This window comes from Scatophagus argus, chromosome 9, assembly GCF_020382885.2.
Source record: "Scatophagus argus isolate fScaArg1 chromosome 9, fScaArg1.pri, whole genome shotgun sequence".
Classification (NCBI taxonomy): domain Eukaryota; kingdom Metazoa; phylum Chordata; class Actinopteri; family Scatophagidae; genus Scatophagus; species Scatophagus argus.
The window spans coordinates 24,171,006-24,196,755 of NC_058501.1; the positions used below are offsets into that span (position 1 = coordinate 24,171,006).

General features: G+C 44.3%; 2 protein-coding genes across 2 annotated transcripts; one reads left to right on the plus strand and one right to left on the minus strand.

The window, feature by feature from the left end:
- Positions 1–273: 273 nt before the first annotated feature.
- On the plus strand, positions 274–11,632 carry onecutl (one cut domain, family member, like). Its single transcript, XM_046399613.1, has 3 exons — positions 274–1,596; positions 2,039–3,430; positions 10,203–11,632. Exons 2-3 carry the CDS (start codon positions 2,389–2,391, stop codon positions 10,511–10,513), a joined length of 1,353 nt encoding a protein of 450 aa, XP_046255569.1. The 5' UTR covers positions 274–1,596; positions 2,039–2,388; the 3' UTR covers positions 10,514–11,632.
- Positions 11,633–15,531: 3,899 nt separating this feature from the next.
- On the minus strand, positions 15,532–25,731 carry LOC124064821 (cathepsin S-like). Its single transcript, XM_046399614.1, has 8 exons — positions 25,581–25,731; positions 23,095–23,219; positions 22,852–22,974; positions 20,328–20,480; positions 19,017–19,241; positions 17,518–17,683; positions 17,235–17,337; positions 15,532–16,461 (listed from the first exon to the last, which is right to left on the minus strand). The coding sequence occupies exons 1-8, from the start codon at positions 25,597–25,599 to the stop codon at positions 16,362–16,364; spliced, it is 1,014 nt and encodes a 337-aa protein (XP_046255570.1). The 5' UTR covers positions 25,600–25,731; the 3' UTR covers positions 15,532–16,361.
- Positions 25,732–25,750: the final 19 nt, after the last annotated feature.

The window sequence follows — 25,750 nt, forward strand, 5'->3', positions numbered from 1 at the left end:
TGATTAGTATGCGCTCTGCCTCCCTGCTTCTGTCTCTCTGCGTGTTTCTCTCCGAGGCCAGCGCGCGCGCACGCACGCACGCACGCACAGGCCGAAGCCATGCAGGCCAGATGTATGTTCATGCTGCCAGTGCACGTGAATGGACGCCAATCTCGTGTGAACACGCGCACATACAAGCACGCACTCAAGAAAAAGTGCACACAAGTGCAGGGCCGCGTGCGCGCGCACACGCACGACAACACTGTGAAGTCTCATACACACACACACAAATTAGACACAAATTTAAGCACACGCGTGGCTGAGTGTCCACAGAATGACATTCAGGGGACGCAGGCGCACCGCAGTAGTTGCTCGGTGCTGCAGCAGGAGGTCGTGAGGGTCTTCTGGAAAAAAGGGGGTCACATTGATCCTGTTGAGGGACTTTCCAGACTGAAGTGTTGTCGGTTTGAGTGAACGAGCCGCGAGCTGAGAGCTGATTAAGAGCTAAAACACGAGCGTCACTTGACAGCGTTTATGCCTGAAAGGTTAAACAAGAGGAGTCAGAAAATAACACGAATGGGAAAACATTCTGTTTAGCACTTGAAAGGAAAACTAAAGGATGTGGCCTGGCGTGGAGACGGAGAGCGGAGTGTGAATGCATAGATTTTTTCTTCCTGGAGTCAATAACTTAGTGACTCCATTTACATAACTGAATATTCATCCTTAATTCGCCTTTTTTAATCATCTCAGGGTTTTCTGATCCAGTCCTGCGCTGATGGTAGAAATTAAAAATAAAACCAAAAGTCTTTATAAAATTATCATAATAATAAAATCACAAAAGAGTAAAATAAAAACCTGAAATATCTGAGTATTTTCCGGTTTTATTCCATTCTATCTCCAGATTGCAGATCTTTTTATTTCACACTGACAACAGCAGCAACAGCATCACTTGTTACATAAAAAAAAGACTAAACGACATTAGCTGCAGCTTGTGAACACCCACTGATCACATACAATAAACAGCCGAGCGCTGCAGGACGAGCAGGATGTGCGCACATAATTCATAAGTTGTGCATGCATCCAGCTGAAGAAGCCTTAACCTGTGGGGTTATGAGAAAGGGAGCATCTCCACCCCCCCGGAGAGAAAGGAAGGGTTAATTGGAGTAGGAATTTCATCGCACATCTGTCAGATTTTTAAGGCCGTGACGCACTGAAAGCAGAGAGTCAATGTGAGCAAGGGGGGAGGAGGAGGAGGAGGAGGAGGAGAAGGAGAAAGAGTTGGTGGTGAGATCGATGAAGTGGCAGGCAGAGGGAGGAGGAAAATCTCACGAGATAATGAAAGAAAAAGAGGAGAGCTGCTAGTGTAGAGAAAAAACGAGGCTGGACCCGGAGACTTTCCGGAGTGGCAAAACAAAGACTGAGAAACGGGAAGGAAGAGAGCGAGAGAGAGACTGGGCTTTAACCGCAGATGGGGTTTGCACTCTGGTTTTGGTGAATGTAGCACCCCGGGGCGCAGCGGACCAATTGTGTGAATCTGCAGGGCTGCTCGGCGACAGTCGGAGACATGCACAGGACGGACAACAGCCGCGGACGCGCTCTGAGACGTGGATGAGAAAGGTATGATTGTGGAGCTCTAGAAACGTGCACATGTCCATTATTTGTGTCTCTCAGTCGCCATCAGCTTTGGCAGTTTGTTAGCGCGGCGCTCAGATTGATTACATGTGATGCAAATATGCAAACGCGCCCGTTAATGTTGAGCGCCTCGCATGCGCGTTACGCCTGCATTTCTAACTTTGCATAAGGAGGAAAAATCCCACATTCCGTGATGAAATTTGGTTGAAGTGATTAAGACAGATATCGGTGTTTTTTTTACTGTATATTCCGCGTGATGTGTGACAAAAATATATTCAGATCTCTTAATTATTGCTATGTATGAGATGTACGAGAGTGAATTAGTGTCGAGCACCGAGGAGACGAGCGTTATTCGGTTGTTTTGCTTCTCTGTAACGATGAAAGTTTAAACACAGCGGAGTAACAGCGCCCGTCTTGTCTCACGCAGGCACAAAAGCGTCTGTCTTCTGCCGAGGAACACGGCTGAGTACCAAAGAGACAAGAGAGCCGAGTGCTGATGCTCAAGTGAGAATAAAATCACAGTTAAAGCTCCTGGTGCTGTTGCTGCCTCGTTTTCCGGGAGTTTGAGGGAGTTTGAAGACAGTACTTAACGTTATCAGATAATTAATTAGACACCCCATAAGCCCCGAAATCAATTAATTCACCAATCAATAAATCCATAGTCTGGTGTAACAAGAGACCGTCCAGACTGCTAGTCCGGCTGTGGAGCAACAATAACAAGAGAAGAGCAACAACACACAGGGACAAGAAATACAGATTTGTTTGCTGAAATTGAAGATGGATGGGGGTCTAGAGGAGATGTCCCTCCACAGCCACTCTGATCTGGCTCACAACCAGGACGGCAGGGCCATGCTGCACTCGCGGGACCTTTCAGCTGCTTTCCCCAGGCCTTCCCTTGGGGGTCCCTCCATGTCTCTGGAGCCCGAGCCCCGTCCGCCAGGCTTCGACCACTCCATGTCGGCACTGGGCTACAGCGGCGACTCCCCGTCCAGCTCCGGCAGCACCTACACCACCCTGACCCCCCTGCAGCCCTTCGACGACAAGTTCCACCACCACCATCACCATCACCACCCCTGCCTCCCCGTCAGCAACGTCATCGGCAGCTTCACCCTCATGCGTGAGGACCGAGCACACCTCAGCACCAATTTCTACAACCCCTATGGCAAGGACCTGGCCATGTCCCAGAGCCTGTCGCCCCCCTGCACGGGTTCAGGCCTGGGTTCCTCCATGCATGGCTATGGCAGCTTGGGCAGTAGCCCAAATGGCAATGGCGGCCAGATGCTTCACGGTGGCTATGACGTCCATGGGGGGAGCCTCTTCTGCCGGACATCGGATTTTGGCCGTGAGATGTCGCCGCCAGGCCTAGGAGGAGCCGATGTGTCAGTGGGGCATCAGCTGAACAAAATGGAGGCTCACCAGCATGGCCCCAGCCACCACCCTCACATCTACAGCCAGCACTACCAGCCCCACCATCACCCAAACCAGCAGGCCTCCAAGATGCCCGACCACCTGCACTCCTCGGCGTCCGCTTCGTCCTCGCCCGGCGAGGGCAAGCTGCCGGGCGGTGGAGGTGGTGCCGGGGAGGAAATCAACACAAGGGACGTGGCCCAGAGGATCATCACCGAGCTGAAGAGGTACAGCATCCCCCAGGCCATCTTCGCAGAGAGGGTTCTGTGTAGGTCACAGGGCACACTGTCTGACCTCCTGAGGAACCCCAAGCCCTGGGGCAAGCTCAAGTCTGGCCGCGAGACCTTTAAGAGGATGTCCCGCTGGCTCCAGGAGCCCGAGTTTCAAAGAATGGCCTCGCTCCGGCTGGAGGGTAAGATCTGGCTTTGCTCTCTATCTGCCTCACACACACACACACACACACACACACACACACATGCTCATGCAGAAACCTCCACAACAAACAGACACACTCTCTCCCTTGTTTTCCCCAAACACCTTCCTTTTCCATGTCTTCCAAAAAAAAAAATTCTCCTCTCCAGCCATCAGTATGCAGCTCAGGTTGAGACACGAGGAAAAGCAAAAGCATCACACTGATGTTTCCGTTCCTCACACGGCTGTGAATGTACTGCTGCTCTATTGTCTCAACAGCCTGGATAAGAAGAACTTAGCGGCACATTTAGGGCAGTTTGAGAAAGAAAGGGCCATATGTGCCGTTCCTTTGTTTACTTTGCTCCCAAACAGCTCCTATTGATTTGTACAGTAGCTACAATAAAAAAAGCCACAGACATTTGCCCTCCTCTTAAATGAACCATGAAGATCAGCGTGAGCAGCAGTTGGCAATTTAATCGCTTTTGAGCCCACAAAATAATTTGTGCAGATATGCCACTCTGGAGCGATTGATTAATTCGAGCAGTGATTTATATCTGCTCGCCGCGCGGCTGAAGTTGAGTTGGCAAGGTAGCTGATGCAAATTAGACTTGAGCTTTAGCCAGACGTCTTTTATCAAAGTCGTCAGCGAGGCAATTACTGCGAGACTAAATACAAATGTTGTTGTGCTCACAGGCAGCCGCTTTCGGGTTTCTGAGATTCTTCATATCTGAGAAACAAGAGGTTGCTACCTCACTGGAGGTGCATGTAGTCCTTAGTGCTGAATCGACTAGTCGATCAATAGAAAATTAATTGATATCTATTTTATAATCTGTTGATAAAATTCACCCAAAAATTCTAAACATTAACTGGTTCGAGATGTCTGATGTTTTTTCTTTAAATGTAAATTCAATTAATTCAATCATTTTTTGTGTTTTGGTCTCAGACAAGACAAGCAATGTGAAGATGTCAGTTTGGGCTTTTCATTTTTCACGATCTTCTGATGTTTTACTAAAAATTGATAAAGAAATCACAGTGAAAAAATGTTTATTGTAGGCTTAGTTGTGCCTATCCAGATTTCACAGGGTAAAGATTTTTTTTTTTGAAAGGCACACTGTAATCTGCTGCTTGACATTTAATATTCTTTGGGGATGTGGATTGAAGACACGACAGCATGCTGTACAGTGCCGTGTTACAGTGTTGTCCCTCCACAGGGACCGAGGGCCCATCTGATACACGGAGCACAGAGACAGATCCAAGTGAACACAGTAATATGAGACGAGCGTGGACGAGTGTGTGTGTGTGTGAGTGTGTGTGTGTGTGTGTGTGTGTGTGTGTGTGTGTGTGAGTGGCCTGCTCACTGCGGGGGTCTGTGAGCTGTACGTGTGTGTGAGCCTGCCCAGTTGATCACTGCTTTTCGCTCTCTGTCAGCACCTCGACTGATTAAGCCCAACAACACAATAGGGTTCATAGGTAATGATTGTGCACTCTTGCAATCCCTTCACAATTATTGATCTTTGATTGTTCGGCTCTGAGAGCACATGTGTACATCTTCCATTCAGCAAAACGTTACAGCAATCACACCCAAACCTCTTGTCTGAAGACGAGGCCTCCCCGGGTTTGTTCTGTAATTTGACAGAATTGTTGTTTGATGAATCCAATCCTGCGGCGTTTGAGTGCTTTGTATGCAAAACGCCTCTTCCTGTCACACCAAAACCTAATCCTCCTCGTGATAAAGCGGCCCTTTGTTCGTCTGAGCAGATTTCTTATCACCGATCATTCACTCCTTCTTTATTTCCAGCATCCTTCATCTTTACAAACAAACATTATTTTAACGAGTCGGTCCTCCAAGACAGAGCGGCCGATCAATCGGACTCATAAAAAATTTAAAGTCCCTTACACAGAGAAGTGTGCTAATGTCTGACAGTGTTCCTCCCTCTCTCTCTGCTCCCACACACTCTCATATTGCATATTTAGTTCTTGGCAAAGCCACAGTTTGGACAGCTCGGCACTTTTCTACATAACCTACTTTCTGAAGGGGGTTGTTGTCCCCCAGCCCAGCCCCCCACCTCTACCCCACCCAGCCAACCCCCTTTTGTTTAATTACAAGCCTCTATTGATTTCCATGGGAAAGAGCAGCACGCCTTGCCCACACACACCTCGGCCGCATCGGCGAATCGAGACTGGAATTAGAATGCGCGGTGCCCTGTGCTCCCCAGTCTGAAGATAGCTCAAGTGCTCTCTGCTTCACGCCTCAAGTTTTAAGATGATCCTCCTTAATGCAGCACTCGCTTAAATACATAGAAGGCCCTTCAGTGTCAGCCAGCAGCACTGTGTTATTTCCATAACTGTGTCTCTTGTATGTGGAGGGCTGCAGAGCTCTCTGCGAGTCTGGACGCACAGTAATCATGGAATGTAGTTGCTGCCATTTTGTCTTTTCAAATAATTGTCTTTCTGCAGAGACATTTTGCTAAACACGGAGGAGGTGATCCCTGGGATTTATCCGCAGTATCTTTGTGTGTGTGTGTGTGTGTGTGTGTGTATACTCTATGGATTACTGCGCTGTATATGAGATGCATCTCTAGCCCAACCTCAGCCTGTGGAGGAGGCAATCAGGATTTAGTCAGAGAAGAAGGCAGGATGAAGACTACACAGCCATGCTCTGACACTTAAAGTCGAGAAGGGGGGGATCAGAGACTATAACTTTAAAGATGATGGCCGAAGCCCTTGACTAAAGGTCTAAATGAATAAGAAAGGTCAATGCGGTTTACGTGTCGGCTCCAGTGCCTGCACCACCCCCACAGTACTGAAAGCCACAAAGCCTCGTCCACCTCTCGCTGCGTACAGTTCGCTTTCCACCAGCGAGGCTCAAAGGTCAGAGCCGATTCCATTTGCATATCAGGAATTGTAAACAGGCCGACGTGGCCTTAGCTGCGCAGCACCTAACAAACAGGGTTGTTTTTGTTTTTTTTCTTTTTTTTATCTGGCTCTTGCAGCTCCCCCCACTCTGGCGCTGAAGGGGTTAACCAGCCTCTGTGGGTCGAGGAGTCTGAGCTGCACAGATTTAATCAATAATTTCTATCAGCCCCTGGCCCAAGAAATCAGCAGGGGGTGGGCTGGGGGAGCTGGGGGTGGTGGGGGTGGTGGTGGTGGTGGGGGTGTGTTTTCTGGCTGGGAGGGGGGGTGTAGGCTGAGACGCCGGGGGGTAGGGAAAGGGCTTTCGATCACGTTTCAGCAACACGAGACAGGGGCATACATCATGATTAGGGGCTGTTCCCACGATCATAAGAAGCCTATAGGGGAATATTTATGTCTGCAGGAGTAGCCCCAGCATCGGGGATTTATAGCATGGTAATTGTGAGCCTTTTACACATGATTACAGCATAAGGAAGCATTTACTTAATGGTCGGCGTTATGATCGTCAGTGAGGGAGAGAGCTGAGGACGGGATGGAGGCGAGGAGGAGGAGGAGGAGGAGGAGGAGAGCAGCAGGACACCCTGACTCCTCCAACAAGCCATAAATCCGCGCTACAAGCAAGCTGGCCAGCACTATCATGTCATTTCTTTCATTACTACATGAGCTGAGAGTGCACCACTGTATATACCCCTCTATAGCTGCATCCCACCCCCCAGCCCCCTGCCCCCAGCCCCCAACCGTGAAATATCGATGGCAGGGATGGTGTGAAAAATGGAGCATTTCTTAAAAAAAATTATTTCACTTGTAGTGATATTGACGTGCTGCTGACATCTCGGCCTGTTCAGATTTTAATGAGACGTGGTTCGATAACTCTCAGAAATGCAAACGAGCTCTGGATGCCTAAAAGCTAACAGGCACCTGTAATCTCAAGCTGACAAGAGTGCATCCCCGAGTCAAAACATTTCCTTCTGATAATGACTGTAGAGGAGGATCAGGGCGAGATTTATTCATGTCCAGTCAAGTGCTTAAGTTTCACAAACTCAGCTGGACGTCAGAGCAATCACACACACACACACACACACACACACACACACACTGCCCTCATCATCCTGCTCTGTTGTGATGGCACTCGTGTGGAAAAGACAGCAGTAAGGTCACACTTATTTCTCAAGCGCTCCGCTAATGAGAGAAATTTGCCGCTGTGAGTGTGAGGTGTGAAGAGGCGGTCATACAGTAAACATCAGCAGCAGCCCTCGCTGTGTGAGATGCTTCTCAATGGGAACATGTAAGCCAATCAATTGGGCTTGTCAGCGCTGTTTTGAGAGCAAAAGGCAGCATCTGTGGTGTATATAATGTATGTTTGTAGCATGTGTGAGTCTGATTGCGTCTCTCTGTGTGTTAGGGTTTAAAATATTGGATTCCAAGGTTATTGCTGGCTGATATCTTCATCTAATCAAGTCATTTCTGTCAATGATAGAGTTCCACAAAGCCTGTTATCTTAAAACAAGGGAAGAAATTGTCCAGTGCCGCGAGATTATTGAAACCAGTCCTCACTAGAAAGCAGCTCATTTCAGGATTTTTTTCTCAAATGAGGTGTTATTTTTCTCAGTTGTTTTGCTCCTCTTTTTCCCGTCGTTTTCTTGTTTTTTTTGTTTTTTTTTAAGACATTAATTTCTGGAACATTTCTTAAACATATTTCAGTAGGAAACGTGTTCAGACTTATTATGACTTATTCACATTAAGTGCTTTGTGTGTGAAAGCTTCTGAAACAACACATGGACCTTGGAAGTCCTAATTTAACTCTTAATAACTAAATACTAAATAAAAGAATAGTTTTAATATTGAAAACATTATTAATTATGAAAAGAGAAACAAGCTTCTAGTCATCAAGGCCAGCATTCAGTCAGCAGCTCAGCCAGCGATCCACTGCTGCTCCATTAGTGTGTGTGTGTGTGTGTGTGTGTGTGTTTATTTGTGTGTGCATGCTTGTTGTGTTGTGTGCAGTGCTTACACTCTGAAATGCATTTGATACCATCAGCAAAACAGTCGCTCAACCACACAGTGCTGATTGAAACCTCTTAAAAGTGTGCATTTAGGTAATTGCACGACTCTCCCAAATATGTTTTAGTCCACTTAAGGCTTCTAAACACCCTGGGCAATGCCGACTCTGCTTGTTTCACTCACCCCTGACGTAACCCGCCTTTAATAGAAAATAAATTAGTTCCCCCTAAAGTGATTATTACTCACTCACTGCCGCCACATGTAAATGACTTTTATGTGAAACTAATGATGTTGAAGTGTCCACTAAGGGAAAGGGAAGAGATGAAGTGGAGGGAGATGGACGGAGAAAGAGAGGGAGCGAGAGAGAGAGAGAGGAGGGTGGGGTGAGGTGGGGTGAGGTGGGGTGGGGCGGTGGGGTGATGGGAAGTTGGCTCGGTACTCAACGGCAGAGGTTGGTGTTGTGTTTCCTGTAAACACAGAATTACAGCGTGTTTGAGGTGAAAGGTTCAGCGATGGATATGCAGAGGAACATGCAGCCTGAATTCAAAATGCTCGTCTGATTCTCCAAATGGATCTGAGCTCAGCCCACGCACAACAAGCTATTTTTCCTCTTCACTGAACAAAACAGGGGAATTTTTTATTTTTTTAAATTTCAGACTTTTCGTGAGGAAATATTGATTATATAATTGGGCTGGCTGCCGCAGTTACGGTGGTGTTTAACCCAGACACTTTTTATTTTGTGGTTGTTGTAAACAAGACATTAAAAAACAAAATGCCAGAAGACTTCATCACCTCCATCACCACTTAAAAGGTCTGAATACAGCCAGACATGGAACTAATTCAGCAAGGAATAATGACTGTTTATCTTTACTTTAGCTTTAGAAGAAGAAGAATCAGATTTATTGACAGTATATATATTTTTACATACACATACTGAATTTGACTACTGCATTTATCCCATCCTTAGTTGAACACACACATGCAACACCCGGCAAATTACATGCAGTGAAACACACACAGGAGCAGTGGGCAGCATCAAGCACCCGGGGAGCATATTGGGGGGTTAAATGCCGGCTAATGAAGGGGGGGAGCATTTTTTTGCATTAGTTTTTTATGCCCGTCCGGTGGGCAGTGTGATTAAATGTGGCAACTTCAGCAACCTCATTATTTCGGAAAACGGTTAAAAAACCTTTTAAAGTTTATGTTTTGAGTTTTGATGTTGTCGCCTTTCATGCCTCTGAATGTGGATTTCAGTCTAAATATGTAAAAAAGACATGGACAAGTTCTATCCAGTCTAATAAATTTAACTACCACCGAATTGCAGAATTTCCATTGTAGAAAAGAAGGTGAACGATTTTGGCTGAAAATGATGACCGTTTGGGTTCGTTCGACCTTTTGCAAAACAAATGTTTTACTGTGCGTCATGTCGTGTGTACGATTTGGACTGTGATTAATTTTCTGGAAGGCAGCCATCATCAGTGAATGACGACACCAGATTGTGCACTCTGTCTGGCCACATACATGTGAAAATGAACACGGTTTTCCGAACTGGAATGAGCATAATGAAAACCATGATGGGTTTTGGCCTGGATGTAGTTATCTGTTTCATCCCTGCAGCCTGCAGCAGCTCGCTGGCAGTAAGATGTGATGGGTTGAACATCTTGATTCCTTTACTGCACAATGAACAAGTTGCTGATTCATCTCTTTTAACTAATCAAAGTTGCTTAGCTAATCTGTTTTCTTTCAGCAAATCCACTTTCTCTCAGCTTAATCCATTTGTCCTAGTTAGTCAGCCGGTCTGTTAGCTAACCTGTTTTCCCTTTCCTTTTTTAATTTATCTTTTATCCGTCTGCCTGCAGCCTGTAAGCGGAAGGAGCAGGAGCAGAACAAGCTGGAGCGCAACCAGGGCCCGAAGCGCACCAGACTTGTGTTCACGGACCTGCAGCGGCGTACGCTCCTGGCCATCTTCAGGGAGAACCACCGCCCGACCAAAGAGCTGCAGGTCACCATCTCCCAGCAGCTGGGCCTTGAGCTCTCCACTGTCAGCAACTTCTTCATGAACGCACGCCGACGCAATCTCAACAAGTGGGCAGACGAGGGCCGTCCCTCCTCCACGGGTTCCTCGGGCTCCAGCGTTTCCTCCTCCGCAGTGTCCTGCAGCACAGCATGATGATGGACCGCTGAGGAGGTGCGGTGGGGAGGGCACTGAGGGAGCAAGGGGGCACATAGAGTGGTCTAGGCAGAGATCACGGTAATAAATGTCCTCCTCGTTATCAGAAGGAGTGACGGAGCCAGCTATTACAGATGATTTTATGAAGATGAAGCATTTTCCCAAACCAAAGTTGATCGCTCCCTTGAAATAGAAGGGGGCGATACCCAGAGTGATATGATCGCAGGACGTGAGGTCCTGCTTGTATAGTCAAGGGTGCAGAGATGATTTGACTTAAAGAAGAGTCACACCCTCACATAGACACCATCTCATTGTATTATTTTGATTAACTAGATTAGAGATAATGAGGGTATTGCAAATCAGGAGAAAGCATATTTTGGTGTACCTTCAAATCTATAGTCATCTCTCCAAACGTGAAGAATCAAGAGGTGCCGTTTGCTCACATCTGGAGAGCTCCATCGTGTAACTTCTTAATCAAAAGTGTTCGCCATCATCATCCAAAGACGTTAATCCTCCCCCGAGGTTCTGATGATCCTGTTTTTCCTCAAGAATCAAGGTGAAAGAGGAAGAAAAGGCTTTTTTTTTTAAAAAAATCCCCTCTCTTAGCATGTGTTTCCATGGTGATAGTTCCCAGGACTGTATGGCGTTGAGCCTGGAATTATCAAGAGGGCTCTGTAGCGTCCGTGACTCCCAGCTGTCAATCATAAACCCTCAACAGGAGCCTTTCCTGTATTTTGTGAAGATGGTGCTGCCTTGAATGAATCAGAGCTTTCAAGGGGGAACCGCAGCGCATCTCGCCAGTACGCCAGGACAGAATCAATAAACACAAGCAGGACGCAGAAACAGACTCGCTGGTGCAAATGTCTAGCTTTAAGACTCTCACTGAGCTTCCAAATGAAAGCTCCACAGCCATTTTTTTGACTCGAAATCATGCCAAAAAAAAAAAGGAAAAAAAAAGAAAAACATGAAAAACACCGTTTGAACACAAAGGCTCCATGGGGAAGGGATACAACTGACACAATGTATAGTGACATTGTAGTATTTTTTCCCACTCATTTCCAAACACGTGTACTCACCTCTGCTCCATTAGGAAATCTTTTCTTGTTTTTTTTGTTTTGTTTTTTTTGGGGTTTTTTTACAGATGTCTACAAAATGGAGGAATGTGATTCTTTCAACCCTTTTTGTACAGATTTCAAGCACATCGCTCTATTTATAGAAACACGTTGGAAGTGCGGGGCAGTTTGTTTCAGCCCTGCTGACGTACAAGGTCATTTTTTTGGTCCACAAAGGAAAGGCTTTAAGATGCCTCCTTATAGCCAATAGTTCAATCAAACCAAGAACATTTCAAATGCAATTGCTGATCTGATCAATGTATTTATTACTGCATTTGTGTATTTATTGTTTTATCTTTTTCTGTTCTCTCTCTATTTATTTGGTTATTTATTTATGCTATCTATAAGCTGTAAGTATTTATTTAACAATGCTCTGTATGTCTGTGTGAAACTGAAGACTTTTTCTGATGGGCACTTTTAGCTGTAGAATCCCATCGTAATACCAAAGATTTACATTGCCTCCCTGAATGTACGGCCTGAGTCCCCAAACCCAGTACCCGATCCCAACCCGATTCCAGCCCGATCCAGCCCAACCCACCCAGTGATGTTACGTATCTCTCTCCACCTTTAAGGCCTGGCCTTTGTTTTGTTTTTTGTTTGTTTTTATTTTTTGTAGAATGGGGATTTCTTTATTCTTGCAAATGTCTCTGCGGTCAGCTCTTAACGCCAAGGCCAAAGCTTGTTTGAATGTTGTGATAATATTTATAATTAATAACACTATGAATAATAACAATATTAATAATGATAATAATAGCGATTATGATGTGACATCCCATCGGTTCACAGGTTGCTTTTAAAGTTGTGTTCAGACCAATGCCATCTGGCCGAGTGTGTAAAGTGTCTGGGGACCCACTTAAAGCGCCATCTGAAGGCCCCATAGAGTGCGAGTCCTTCAGGGTCACATGCAAACATGCGTACTGTGTGTCTGCCTGGGGAAATGCATGGTTGTGAACCCCCCCACCCCACCCTTATCTCTGTCTCTTTTCCTCCTCCCCAGTGCAGTGCAGACACTCCTGTCTATGTCCAACTCAGTGTGATCTCACCATCATCCACATGCCAAGCCCCTCTGCCAGTTGTCTCAGTTCCAAGAGGATTCTTAGGGTTTGATCCTGAACCTTTTAAGGTTCCACAATTTCTAGGGATCTTGTGTCTTTGTTCCATTGGTTCTGAAGGTTTGTTCCTGGACTTCTGGGGTTGTTGAGGTGTGTTGGTCCTTTTCTGGGGATCTTGGGTTTATGTGCCCAGGGTTCTAAAGGTCTTGATGATTTGTTCCTGGCCTCTTAGGGTCTTAAGGTTTGTCCCTAGCCTTCTGTGTTTCTTGTGGATTATTCCTTGTCTTCTAAGGATCTCTGAAGTTTGTTGGCTTTGTCCCTGAACTTCTAAGAGTCTACAAGTTTGTTCCTCATTTTCATTATCTATTTATTTATTTATTTGCAAGACTTCTGGGGTTTGTGATTCGTGATCCTTTGGGGTTCTTGGATTTTGTTCCTGATCCTCTGTAGTTCTTAGGGTTCCCCAAACAGTGATTTGATTTGCCTACGTGATGCAAAAAAAGTCACCTTACATCTGATTCTCTGACCCCTGTGTAAGTGCTGCCAAAGAGTGGCAAGGATTGCTTGGCCATGTTCCACCCTCTCTCTTTTTCTCTCTCTTTCTGTCTTTAACGTTGGAAGGGGCGGATTGCCGGGGCCCCTTCACAGCGTGCACTTGAAAGACGGGCGGTCATGAAAGAGGCCATCGACTTTTTTACGGACTTCAAAGGGGAGGCTTTTTTCATCCCGTCTCCTCTCTGGGTATCTGGTCTGGGGTCCGCTCTTGGCCAGACCTGTGGGCTTTAGGGGGCATTCAAAGGGGGCGGAGTGGGGGGAGAGATCAGAGAGGAGGCTGAATCATCCAGAATGAGGATTGTGGTAGTGCTGTGTGTGTGTGTGTGGAGGAAAGGTCGGAGGGGGTTGTTAGAGGAGTAGGAGGTGTTGGAGTAGTGGGGCATGGAGCTGAATTAAACTTTAATGAGCAACAATTGTAAGCATGCTGAGAGTGAAGGGGGGCGATGGTGGGGTTGAGTTTGTACAGGGGAGAAAAAAAATAAAAAATAAAAGAGGTTGGAGGCTTCTCTGCCGACCCCTGCTCACTGCTGTCGTTGTATCAAAGCTGAGGTGACACCTTTCAGGTTTCTCTTTGTCTCTCTGACCAGGAGCCCAAAATGGAGACAGAGTTATTTGTATTGAGCCACCTTCTGCTCCGGTCAGGCAGGGAAGCTCTTCCCTCTCTGTACAGAGGTGAGGCGCGAAGGAGGGAGGAGTGAATCCAGTTGGCTGCTGCAGGTGATACGCATTTCCATCTTAGCCTGCGGCGCCCCCTAGTGGCTTTTCTAGAAACTTGACCCTGACATAAGCCTGGCAGTAAAGGCTGTTGCAGAGCAATTCTGAGGGCAGCGGAAATAATGACATAGTATGACTAAAAGCTAATATGTACTTTCAGAATAATAATTTTAAAAAAGTCCACAAAAAACTTCATTTTTTGATAGTGTTTAAACCATAAAAACAACCAAAGATTGATGGGCAACTGCTGAATCATTATGTATCATGGGTAGTTTTAGCAGTTCCCCATCAGAGCTACTGTAGCACTCAGAGGATTCAAAAAAGCACCAGTGGGATTCCGCGTGCTGATTATTTATGTTGCATTAAACAGTATTATGTTGAGCTGGAACTGAGAAACTGACATGAGGCAGTGTCTTCAGATGGAAGTCTTTTGACTCTGTAAACCCAGTGTCCCTCTGTCTGTCCCTGCCCTCTCCCTTGTGTGTACATGAAGACTTTACCCATCTACCTCAACTGTGTGAGATGTTGTGTGGCAACGATATTCCTTAACCAAAGAATCCATCCTGTCAGGGTGTCTGTCTCTCTATCTATCTATCTATCTTGTCCGTCCATCCGTCTCTTCTTCATGCCTTTTACTCCAAACCAAATGTGCTGGAATCAATCCGTAACAGGAGCCGAACGAGGCCCCCGTCCAGCCCAAGCTTAGATCCAGTATGCTAGAGTGGCCCATTGATCCATGTTCTGTATAGAAATAAAAATCATTCTCAAGACCAAAAAAGAAGGAGGTGACAATCCAAGCAAGGAGGATCTTGCTGTAATCAACGTTGCCTATTCCTTGTTTTCCGAAATCTAGAATCATGTGACTTGCTGTTACAGAAAAGCCCAAGAATCAAGCACTCATCCCCAACAAAAAAAAAAGGTCGGAGGAGACAGAAGCTATTTTTCCACATTTGTAAGCCACCCCTCCCACCCCTGTTTTTTCCAAAATGTTTAGTGTAGTTGAAATACTGTTTGATCCCACTGTTGTAAGTAGGAATTAAAGAAATCCATACAAAAAGCTTTAATCGAGGAAGAGCTGAGGGAAATATTATATTTGACTGAGTCTGACTTTCCTCAGCTTGGACTCGACCCACCATGCTTTATCGTGCCATTCTTGTCCATGTGTTAGACTTACTAATGAATGTGGCTAACCAACCAAAGGCTTTTAAAAAAAAAGATACACAACACTTTAAACGTCAATCATGGTGGGACATTTTGTATCAACAACTAAAGAAAATCCCTTTGAATACCTCATGTGAAAATTGTTTGTTGTGATGTTGCACTAAAAAAAAAAAATAAAAATGACTCATTTGTAACCCAGCTCTGTAATCTGTTGACTTTGTTCTGACCTTGTTGGGGGTGTGAGCAGAAAAGCTCTCTGGGTTTTTAAAGGCCAATATTTTATTTTATTTTTTTGTGATAATGCTGTTATTTAATGCACGGCGGCCGTATACTGTACTCTGAACTGAATTATATTCAAATTACCCTCATGATCCCTGATACTTACACTAAAGTTATCCCAAGGAAAACCCTGAAAATCTTGAAATTCTTGACACATTTTCATTTTTTTTATTTGTTCAACATTTTATTCAAATGAAAATGCCAATGTTCCGTATCCTGATCAATCAACTGACTGAAAAACATGCATCCATATCACTGACAGTCTTTGGTTAGCAGCTTTTCAAAATATAGTTCAAAATTCGCTTTCTTGCTGGGAAAGTCTGTTCTCTAAATATGAAATCACAGCAAACATCCAGTTAGCATAAAGGCTAGAAACAACAAAACACCTAAAATGGCCGCACCCAATGGTTAAAAAAAAAGTCACCCACCAGGCTTCTCTTTTTGATTAAAACGTCACTTGCCTGCAGGCATCTGGAACAGGATATGTTCTCACGTCAGCATGCACACAGAACAGAGATCTTTACCAGAGACACGAGTATTGATTTGGACGTTCCTTCTGTCCTAACACGTAAAAGCTAAATTGACCAACAAGAGATCATCACTTAACCTGAAACTGGTGATGCAAAATCAGATCTTCATTTTCATTGCATCGATGGCACAGAATTTACTGAAAGGCCGACACTGGACTGATCGATAAACTGATATATTGATCCAGAATTGGTATGTCCCACTGAAACTGAGCCTCAGTGAGGAGGTCATCGTCTTTTTTTGTTATAGTTTCAAACACACACACACACACACACACACACGCACACACACTCAAGACAAGATCTGTCCATCAGGTGAGTTAAAAGAAACTTCTAGAACAAATCAGAATGTTCTAATCAGTGTAGAATTTAAGTGTAAAAATATTTTATACATTTAAAAAAAGAGAGAGAAGTAGGGATGACAGATTCAATTCGATTGTATATGCAGCTACATGATGGGGTAGCAGGCGTACAGAGCAATGCCACACTGGTCGCCCTTGTTGCGTGCCATCCGGATGTAGCCCTGGTCGCCAAAACGGGTTCCCCAGCTGGACAAAAGAGCAGAAAAGCAGGTGAACATAACTAAAGGGGTACGTGATGCTGTGTAGTGGTGTGTACCACACCTGAATATTATATTGTGTGATTGTGTGTCACTCTTAAACTAATTCAACATCTCCAAATACTTTGACTTTATTTTTTCCAACACTTGTGTGACTGAAGGAGTGTAGACGTTAAGTCCTCGAGTCAGTCCCAACCCGTCTGTATTTATATGGCTGACCCCGCCCACCCTTTCACAGCTGCATGTCCTCAGTCATCAGGTGAGATTAAAGAAACTGCTGAGGTCAAGACTGCATCACAGCCGTTCCATTAAAGCATGGATGTTTTATGTTGTCATCACTTAACCTCTTAATTAAAACATTTATGCCCCAAACACTCACAGAATAAAATCGTTATGAAATGCAGAGTGGGGAGACCCACAGAGGGAGGATTATAACAATGACTGGAAGGCTGTCACGCTTTTCATGAAAAAAAGTGATAAGAAACGAAACTCTGTGAGCAAACAGACAAATGATTTCGTGACTCTGCCCAACTTATACTTTAAATCTATCACACCACTTCACTCATGTCAGCAAAAAAAACCGAATACTTAAACAGCTTGTCTTAGTCACAGCATACCTTCCTGCAGAACCCTGACTTCCCTGTTTCACTTCCTCTGTGTCAGCCAATGAGCAGCACACAGAAGACCAGATGGGAGAGGAACATTCACCACACATGAGCTCAGTATGTAAGCATGTTTGTCGGGACAGTCGAAATGTCTCACCTGTTCTTCACCAGCCAATAGTCTTGTCCGTTCAGTGTGCCGTAGCCCACAGCTAACACCCCATGGTTTACGTCCTGGCTGCAGGACGGGTCGTCATACACACCTGAAGTGTCAAAATAATGACAAAATTAGAAGAAATTATTCTCATATTCATGAAACATTGTTATTATTATCATGTTATTTTGATTCGCATGTTCTATCATCATTAGTGTATACAGACAGAGATACAGCTGCAGATATAGACAGAGATATAGATAGTTTAGAGTTAATTTTCAGAACATACCGCTCCTGTAGAAAGTAAATCTGGGCCGTGTGGCATCGATCGCCACTGAAATGGGTCCGACGGTGGCGAGCGCCTGCTTCAGAGCCCCTTCGTTCCCCTCAGGCAGGAAGCTGTAGCTCGAGCAGTTGGCGGCACGATACGCAGGGTTGTAGCGGCACGTTCCTGTCTGAAGTTAGAAGATAAACTGGTGTTAAAACTGTTGATTTACAAAGAATCTGTGCACTTATTGGTTTAGGGTGTTGGTATTAAACAGAAACACCAAAAAATGTGTTCCTGTGTTCTGTTATGGCACGAAGTTGGCCTGAGGCACAACTGAACTAACCAACAAGAGAGACGTCCACGCATCAAAAACATTAACTTATCATTCATTTTCTGAGCAGCTGATTTTTATATTTTGTAGCTCTTAGCATTTCACACACAGATGCTAATGGCTCTGAGAATATTGAAAGAATATTAAGAGAATATTTCCCATCGCAGATAGAGTTTTTGTTTATTTTTCCAGGTGAACTGGAGCAACAACATCTCTGCGAGGCTGGAACAGTCTGCTGGATCCACACAAACTGCCCTCCTCCTCCTCCACACCAACAACAGCGAATCAGATGAAGCCTGGAGGACAAACATGTTGTCCGCTCCGATTAATTTATTGTTGCTCCAAAGAGACATTAAGAGCAGACCACAGACAAGTGAGAAGAGTGTTGCTGTCTACAGCCCGAGGGATCGGACTTAACTTCCTGTACACCCACACAGTTGCCTCATACGGGAATCTCTTAACTGTAAACCTGAGCTTGCAACATGTTTTAATTTCTTGTAAGTAAGTAAATCCAATTCCCGATTTACTTAAGAAAACAACAATCTTCCTTTGATTAATCTGTCAGTAATTTTCTCGATTAACTGATTGTTTGTTCTTTAAATATCAGCAAATAGTGACAAAAATTCATCAGTTCATTCGTTTTGAACTTGAACACGTGAACTTTGACATTTTTGCTGAAACAATCATGGTACGTTAAAGCCTGGTGAGTGTTTCCGAGTTTGAGCAGTATTTGGCAGCCTGGGAGTGAGGCCAGGCTCAAAGAGGACATTCAAACACCTGTGAACACCTGTTGGTCGTTGAGGTCAGAGCCTCCCCTACACACCTGGGGCTCATTGTTTAATCAAAGGAAGATGGTGTCTGTCTGAGGTGCTCTGGTGGTGGCTTGTTTCTCTGAAAAAGGCAAACTGAGGCTGGAGAACTAAGATTTCATTCTTCTGAAGTGCTGTTGTTCAGACTTTCAGATTTAACTGTTAACTTACAACGACACACAGCTTTTTGGGTTGCAGATACAGAAACATGGGTGCTAAAGCTGACCTTTCATTGTTGTTTTTTACCAATTGTTTGCACAGCTCCAAGCTCAAAGTGGTCAAATTTGTTTCCCGCATATCCTGAACAGACTCTAGTCTTAGTTGGATGGATTTTTCCTTTCCGTCCCTTTGTTGCCTCTTGGATCGGCAGCATTACTCACCCGTCCTACGTAGGGGTACCCAACATTAGAGTCGATGCCCTGGTTGTCGATGACATACTGGAAGGCGTGGTGCATTAAGCCCCCATTGCAGCCGTGGTTGCCATATTTGGACGAACAGTCCACCAGGTTCTGGGGGCTGAGGTCCACCAGCTTCCCTGTTTTCTTGGCCAGCTGGCCCTCCAAGGCCCCTACAGCACTGAAGGCCCAGCAGGAGCCACAGGAGCCCTGGATTCAAACGAGCAGTGTTACTCTAAAGTCACATACATAATGCAAAACCACATTCTTCATAGGTCCACTGAAAAGCTGTTCACATTTCCATGTTTGGCAGCACAAATGAGTTTGCAGAGACAAAACAAGAGGAAGTCCTGCACAGTTTAAAAGGTTGGAGAACTTGACTGACTCTTTGGGAATCTTTCTTGTTTGTCAATTATATTTAACATGTTGCACAGAACAAAATCAATACTGTGTGTCTCCGGTTGAATGATACCCATCAGCACAACATGAGTTTGTGATAAACTGAAAATCTCTTTGAAAATCTTTTGTCCTCTCAAAACTCGGGAAGAAATCTGCCCTAAGAGTTTTTCATTCTGATGGTAAATAACCTTTACAACTCTGAAGAGTCTGAATTTTTGCAACAAGAACTTATACTGCAGGCCTAATTGAATTATATTGGTCCAAAAAATAGCTCTTTAAGTTTCTCATTTTTTTCTATTAAAGAAAAAATTTAACAAGTCATTTCTTCAGGATCAAACTATGAAAGCAGACCAGATATCACGTGAAAATGAAAGGTGTAAAGACAAACACAATAAAAAGTCAGACGGGCGCCAAAGCCTCTCCTACAAAAGTCCAGCTACGTTCATATAAAATGCATGTAACAGAGTAAAAAAGATAAAACTATCTAACTGAGTTGTGTGCTGGGTGTCAGAAATGTACTTTGTAATTACAGCTTAGAAACATGTAACCCTCAGTTCTGAAGAAGCATACGATGAGATGAATTCAACAGCAGTGGATATTTGTTGTTTAAGATGTCACCAAGGCTGCATACGCGTCCATCTTAGAAATGTAAGCACAGAAAAAGGTATTTAAACTGAAACTCTTTGGCGCTAATGCAGTGACGTCGCACTTCACACGAACAGATTTGATGAATGAGGAAGAGGAGGACTGAGACTGGTGAGCTGTTGACCGCGTTGATGTCTTCACTCTGAGGCGCCACTTACTTCTGCTTTCACTAACAGCTGTGACTGTGTTTTCACACCGACTTCTGCGAGTCACTGATGGAAACAGAACCACTCTGACTGTTTTCATTTCTACCTGCATCTTGACGCTGGTGACGCAGCCCTTGTCCCTCCAGTCCACGGTGTCGGGCGCATCAGCTCCTGTTGCCCCAGCGAAGGGGGATGGTGCCCTCTGGATGTCGGTGGGAGGAGCGAGTGTGGCGTACAGCTGCAGGATCTCCTCTGTTGTCTGAAAAGAAGCAGATTAAAAACTGTTGAAATGAGCCGCAATGAGTTCAGTTTCATTTAGCAGGTCGTAAATATAGCTTTTAAAGAACAATCTGTTTCTGATTCGGTCTGGAGTCTCATCCTTATTTACTGAAGTGACGTCTTCAGATGTGTTTTTTCTGTTCAATCAACAGTCCAAAACAAAAGATTATGACTTCATCTTTACAGTACGTTACATTATATATGGCATAACATAATTACATTTTCACTTTTGAAAGGATGGGAGGATTCAAACTGAATTGAACTGAATTGAAACAGAGAGAGATGATAACATTTGCAGACTCATTTTCTGCCAGTTCACACCTGACATACTCTGAAATCAGAATCAAAATCAATTTCACATTCTAGTAATCAGCTGTAAAACTGATTATTCTGCTTAATAAATTTGAATTTTCTAATGTGTATATGTGTATATATGTGTGTATGTAAAAATATATATACTGTCAACAAAGCTGATTCTTCTTCTTCTTCTTCTTCTTTTTCTCTTACTTTAGTTTTTTGGAAAGGGAAAAAGGGTTTGATGTCAAGGTTTATAGCAAATAAAAGACTTGGAAAGTGAAAATGGATCAAACACTCGCTCACAGAGCATCACCACCAAATGTGGAGTCTTTTAGCATCTTTCAGCTCAGCGTTTCGGTTTTGCAGCCTGTAACTTTACTGTGTTGCTTCATTTTCCTGTTACTGTGTCCCTTCAAGCTGCAGCGAGCATCTGTTTTCAAAGAGAAGCTACCTAGCAGGCACAAACATCAACCACTGAAGAAAAGGAGCTGAGGAGTTTGAACGTACGTGGACTCTAACCTGTGGGATCATAATGATGATGAGTTCATATCTAATGAGCCCTCTGGGGTAATAACAAACATGTAATATAACAGGAACAACAGGAAAAACATCAAACTTTTATGAGCACACATTTTATTGTCTCAGATAAGATCAGTACACAGAATAAAGCCAGTAAGTCGACCTGGTCTTTCATTCTGTACTTTATTGACTTTTTGATGTCACTGTGACACAGTTCAGGCACAGCAAGCAGCTGTTGTTGCTGTAAAAGCTCTAAAAACCCACCGAACACCACCTGCTCATCACAAAATGGCAGACAGACTCAGCTAGCAACTAACTGGCGAACACAGCGGCACATGTGGCGGCAAAAGAGGCGGATTTTTCCCTCAGGATTTGGTAGAAGCCCAAAACAGAGACAAAAGAATATTGGACAAAAAACATTTTTGGCTTCTTGCAGCTTGTGTTGGCATTTGTTGACTAAATAACGTGTCATTTTATTTGTTTAATATTCTTAGAGGCTGACTGTAACAAGTTGGGCTGCAGATATTAGCCTTTTTGGCTACGTGAAACATTTGCAGCAATGTGAAAGAATCCAGCAAACATTTAATTTTCTAAAATTGTGTGTTTTATGTGGCATCGCGCAAGTACAAAGTTTCAGATATTTTTTAAACCCGTCAGCTTTATTTCACCGGCAGTTGTTAAAAATTAGTTAGCTTACTTTCTTATTTTCTCTGTGCTGGTAAATTTGTTGTTATTAAGTTTCCTGGACTAAAAGATGATCAGAACACTGAAACTGATAACAATGAAAAGCCTGAAACTGACAAAACAAAGCTGTTCTTCACACCAGCTGCTGGTGTCAGCTGAACATGAATAAGAGTCGTAAAAGTCATAAAATCAACCAAGTCAGAAATGTGACTACATTACAGTATACAAAGACATATAAACCTTTCTAGACCTTCTCTGACCTCCAATCGGGTAGTAAAAAAAGCAAAAAAATCCTCTATTTTGATCCTTTCACACTAACCATTTGCTGAACCGTGTGTGTGTGTTTGTGTGTGTGTGTGTGTGTGTGCTGTCATAGCAACTAACGGCGACAAGCAAATGCTAACAACGTTGAAGACTTTAGTCCTTAAAAATGGGTCACACAAGCGTAGTTTCACTAAAGGTTTCTGAGGAGGGAGGAGTGACTGAGGGATTATTTCAGGATGCAGATTAAAACAGATGTGGTGCTCAAGTTAGTATTTACTGCCAGCTTTGGCCCACAAGTTAATACTGTACTGTAATGTTTCACATCCCCACACAAATCTGCACCACAGAGCCTTTGGGGCCTCTCGGGGGTCCAGTTGCCTGCAACCTTGTCAGCACTCCAGCATTTATAAAAATATACCCAACTAAACTTCATTACAGCGATTAGCTGTTGAGCTACAAAGTTCAGAGTAGTCGTACGATATCTCTGACCTTCCACCGTCATTAAGTCTGTGGTCATTAAAGAGAAAAAGTGATAATCATAAGTCAATAGTTTCTTCATTATAAAACAGTGCTGGAAGTGAGCTCACCAGGTCTCCCATGTGGTTCATGCCCAGTTCGTAGCTGTGAAGTCCCATTGAGGCCTCCAGGTTGTGCATGTTAATGAGCATCAGGTTTTTCTCCCACAATTCCCTGCGGCTCGCATCCTCCACCTCAAGACAAACAGACAGAGAGCACAAGGTCAACTACTGTATAACTTGCTGATACTGATGCATATGGAACAGAAAAGAAAACTTTTACATATTTACATCCACGCATTTCTCATCACGTACCTCACTTTGGTATTTCCTCTTGTGTGTCTTCTTCCACAGGTCCCAGTGGACATCCAGCCTGTTGTCAAACATGGCTGCTGCCCCGACACACAGGCTGAGGAGCAACAGGCTCCCCAACACCACACCTGTGAACACACACACAGAAACACGGACCACTTGACAAGTCAGGACCTCTGATGAGACGGCTGCTCGCCACACGCCGAGAAAGCCAAGCCTCGTGTCAGAAACATGCAAAACCACGCGCGACGGATCAGCGTCTCAGAGGCTGGTGGGCTGCCGGTGCCGCAATGTTTCCACGCTGCCTGATATGAACTTAGCGACTAAATTTAATGGGCAACCAGAGCAGGTCAAACACAAACTTCTCCAAACACAAGTCAGGTGACTGCAGAGCAACTGAACATGATGTTACTGATATATTATGACATTACTGTCGTGTTGTTGAAGTGGTTTCCATAAGTTGGCTGCAGGTACGTGCCTCTGCCCGTCTGCACACGAGAAATCAGCAGAAACTCAACAACAACAACTGATTTCAGACTGCGGGTTCGTGTGCAGCTTGTGCGTCGAGGGCCATGACACAAAGCCAGGACCCACAGTTAAAGGTGAAGACGCAAAGATGTCATAACTGCACTTGAGTTTTCACTTTTATGGCTTTAATTGAGTCTTTTCAGTGCAATCAAAATGGGAACCACAGAACTTTGTTTTTTAACCTGGAAACAAAGCCTACAGCAGTTCATGATATGCTGCAGAAATACACTAAATACAACAACCACCCAGCACACAAAACTCAGACATGCTCACAAATAACAAATGAGCACGCAGACACCAAACGGCTGTGAAGGTACAAGACTGTTTCAACACACCTGTACTCATTCTTACTGAGTCTACTTCCGTTGTGACATTTTTTGCCTGTTTTTCTGGTTTGTGTTTGGGCAACTCAAAGTGCTTGTTTTAAGACTTGGGAAAGATGTTGGCTTTGGTACATAAATGTGTTGTATCTTATCATCAACCTTCAGCTGAATCTTATCAACATGGTTTTGATTATTTGCGTGTTGTGGCCGTGTTATGACAACCACGTATGTCCAACATGTCAACTTCTCAACACGCGTTTCAGCTGCAGCTTCCACTCGTCCATCTCGACCTCGTCTGACAGAACAGACGCACCTGTCACCATTCGCAGTGGCACATTTTCAAGGTTCAATAGTTTAGGTTCATAATTTGAATCATGTGAATTACGCTGCTATTCTGCGAACTGCTCTGTGTGCACATGTGGTGCATTCAAGTGCCATTTTTCTACATGTACATACACTCATATCAATAATGGGAAATGTGCTTATCAGTTAATATTGTGCTCAGGCTTTCCCCGCTCTGTGTCTTACAGGTTTTTATCTTCTTACACCTGTCAGATCACACTGAGCAGTCTTAAGCATCACTTCCACAAACGCTATTGAAGTGCACATAAACACCCAAGTGAGGCAACTGTCACAAGACCAGAACCGAAACTAATGAACAAGCAAGAAATTTGTCGAAACACATCAACATCAACATGACTTACTGTTTAAGGACAAAGAACAGAGATGACCACTGCAGTGATTAAAATGTCAGGCCTTCTTGGGGAACACAGGAAATGAAAACGACAAAAACAAGGGAGCAAGAAACTCTAGAAACTCCACATGCAAAAGGCTGTCACAACAGTGAGGAGACTTAAAAATACTCTCATGTTTGGAGTGCCTGGATTGCCTTCTTGTTCTTAATTATGGCGTTCAAACAGCTTGAAGCGACTGGAGTGTTGCCAGGCAGAGAGGAGGAGCAGGACATAATGAAGGTTTAACATGAAAGGTGAGTCGTGTTTCAGCTGATCAGCACCCTCAGAGGATGAAAACACGAGACAAACGTCAGAACTGTGTGGATAAACACTCAAGGTTTCACTCTCCAGTTAACCCACATTTACTCTCTCACTTCAACACGAGTACGTGAACTTTTACCAGAACCTGAAAGCCCCTGATGCAAAGTGAGTCACCGGCCGAGGAAAACCGGACTTTACATTACAACATTTAACGGTCTCTTTGGTTATTATTATTTGGTCATTTGGCTTATTTCAGAAACACTCATGAAAATGAATTAAATCGGACAAATACCAAATGTTTTAAAGGCTTAAATGGCCCTACAGGCGCGTTTTCAGCTCCACAGAGTGACCGGATAAAATAGTAAAATACACTGAGATAAAGTCCTCACTGAGCAGCACAGGAACACCACACCGCAGTGGAACAGTGTCACAGAATAACAACGTTATTTTCCGTCTGTTGGGTAACTACACCTGAAGCGCAGGACCACAAAAGAGCCCCACAGTGAACACAGAAAAAACGAAACTAAAAGCGAGCACACTGCGAGTTAAAGCTTTTCTCTGACGGACTCTCCCTTCACGAATGTCCTGACATGAATATAAAATAAGAAAAGATTGAACTTGTGATGAAAAGACTTGAACTTGCCTTGATCTGCCGGACTCATCGTTGCCTCTGCGTTAAAAGCACACTGAGCTGCGTTTTCCTGCTTGATATTTAAGAAGGAAATGTCACATGATGTGTCGCACTTCTTCCTCTTTAGAAACAGAAAGCTAATGTGTTTGGTTATCACCTGAGCAGCGTTAACTAAATGTGTG

Coding starts and splice junctions, on each gene's coding strand:
- onecutl (XM_046399613.1), top strand. CDS start 2,389: ATGGATGGGGGTCTAGAGGAGATGTCCCTCCACAGCCACTCTGATCTG. Junction 3,431..10,202: donor GGCCTCGCTCCGGCTGGAGG/GTAAGATCTGGC, acceptor GTCTGCCTGCAG/CCTGTAAGCGGAAGGAGCAG.
- LOC124064821 (XM_046399614.1), bottom strand. Junction 22,975..23,094: donor AGAGGAAATACCAAAGTGAG/GTACGTGATGAG, acceptor GTTTGTCTTGAG/GTGGAGGATGCGAGCCGCAG. Junction 19,242..20,327: donor TCACCAGCGTCAAGATGCAG/GTAGAAATGAAA, acceptor GTTTGAATCCAG/GGCTCCTGTGGCTCCTGCTG.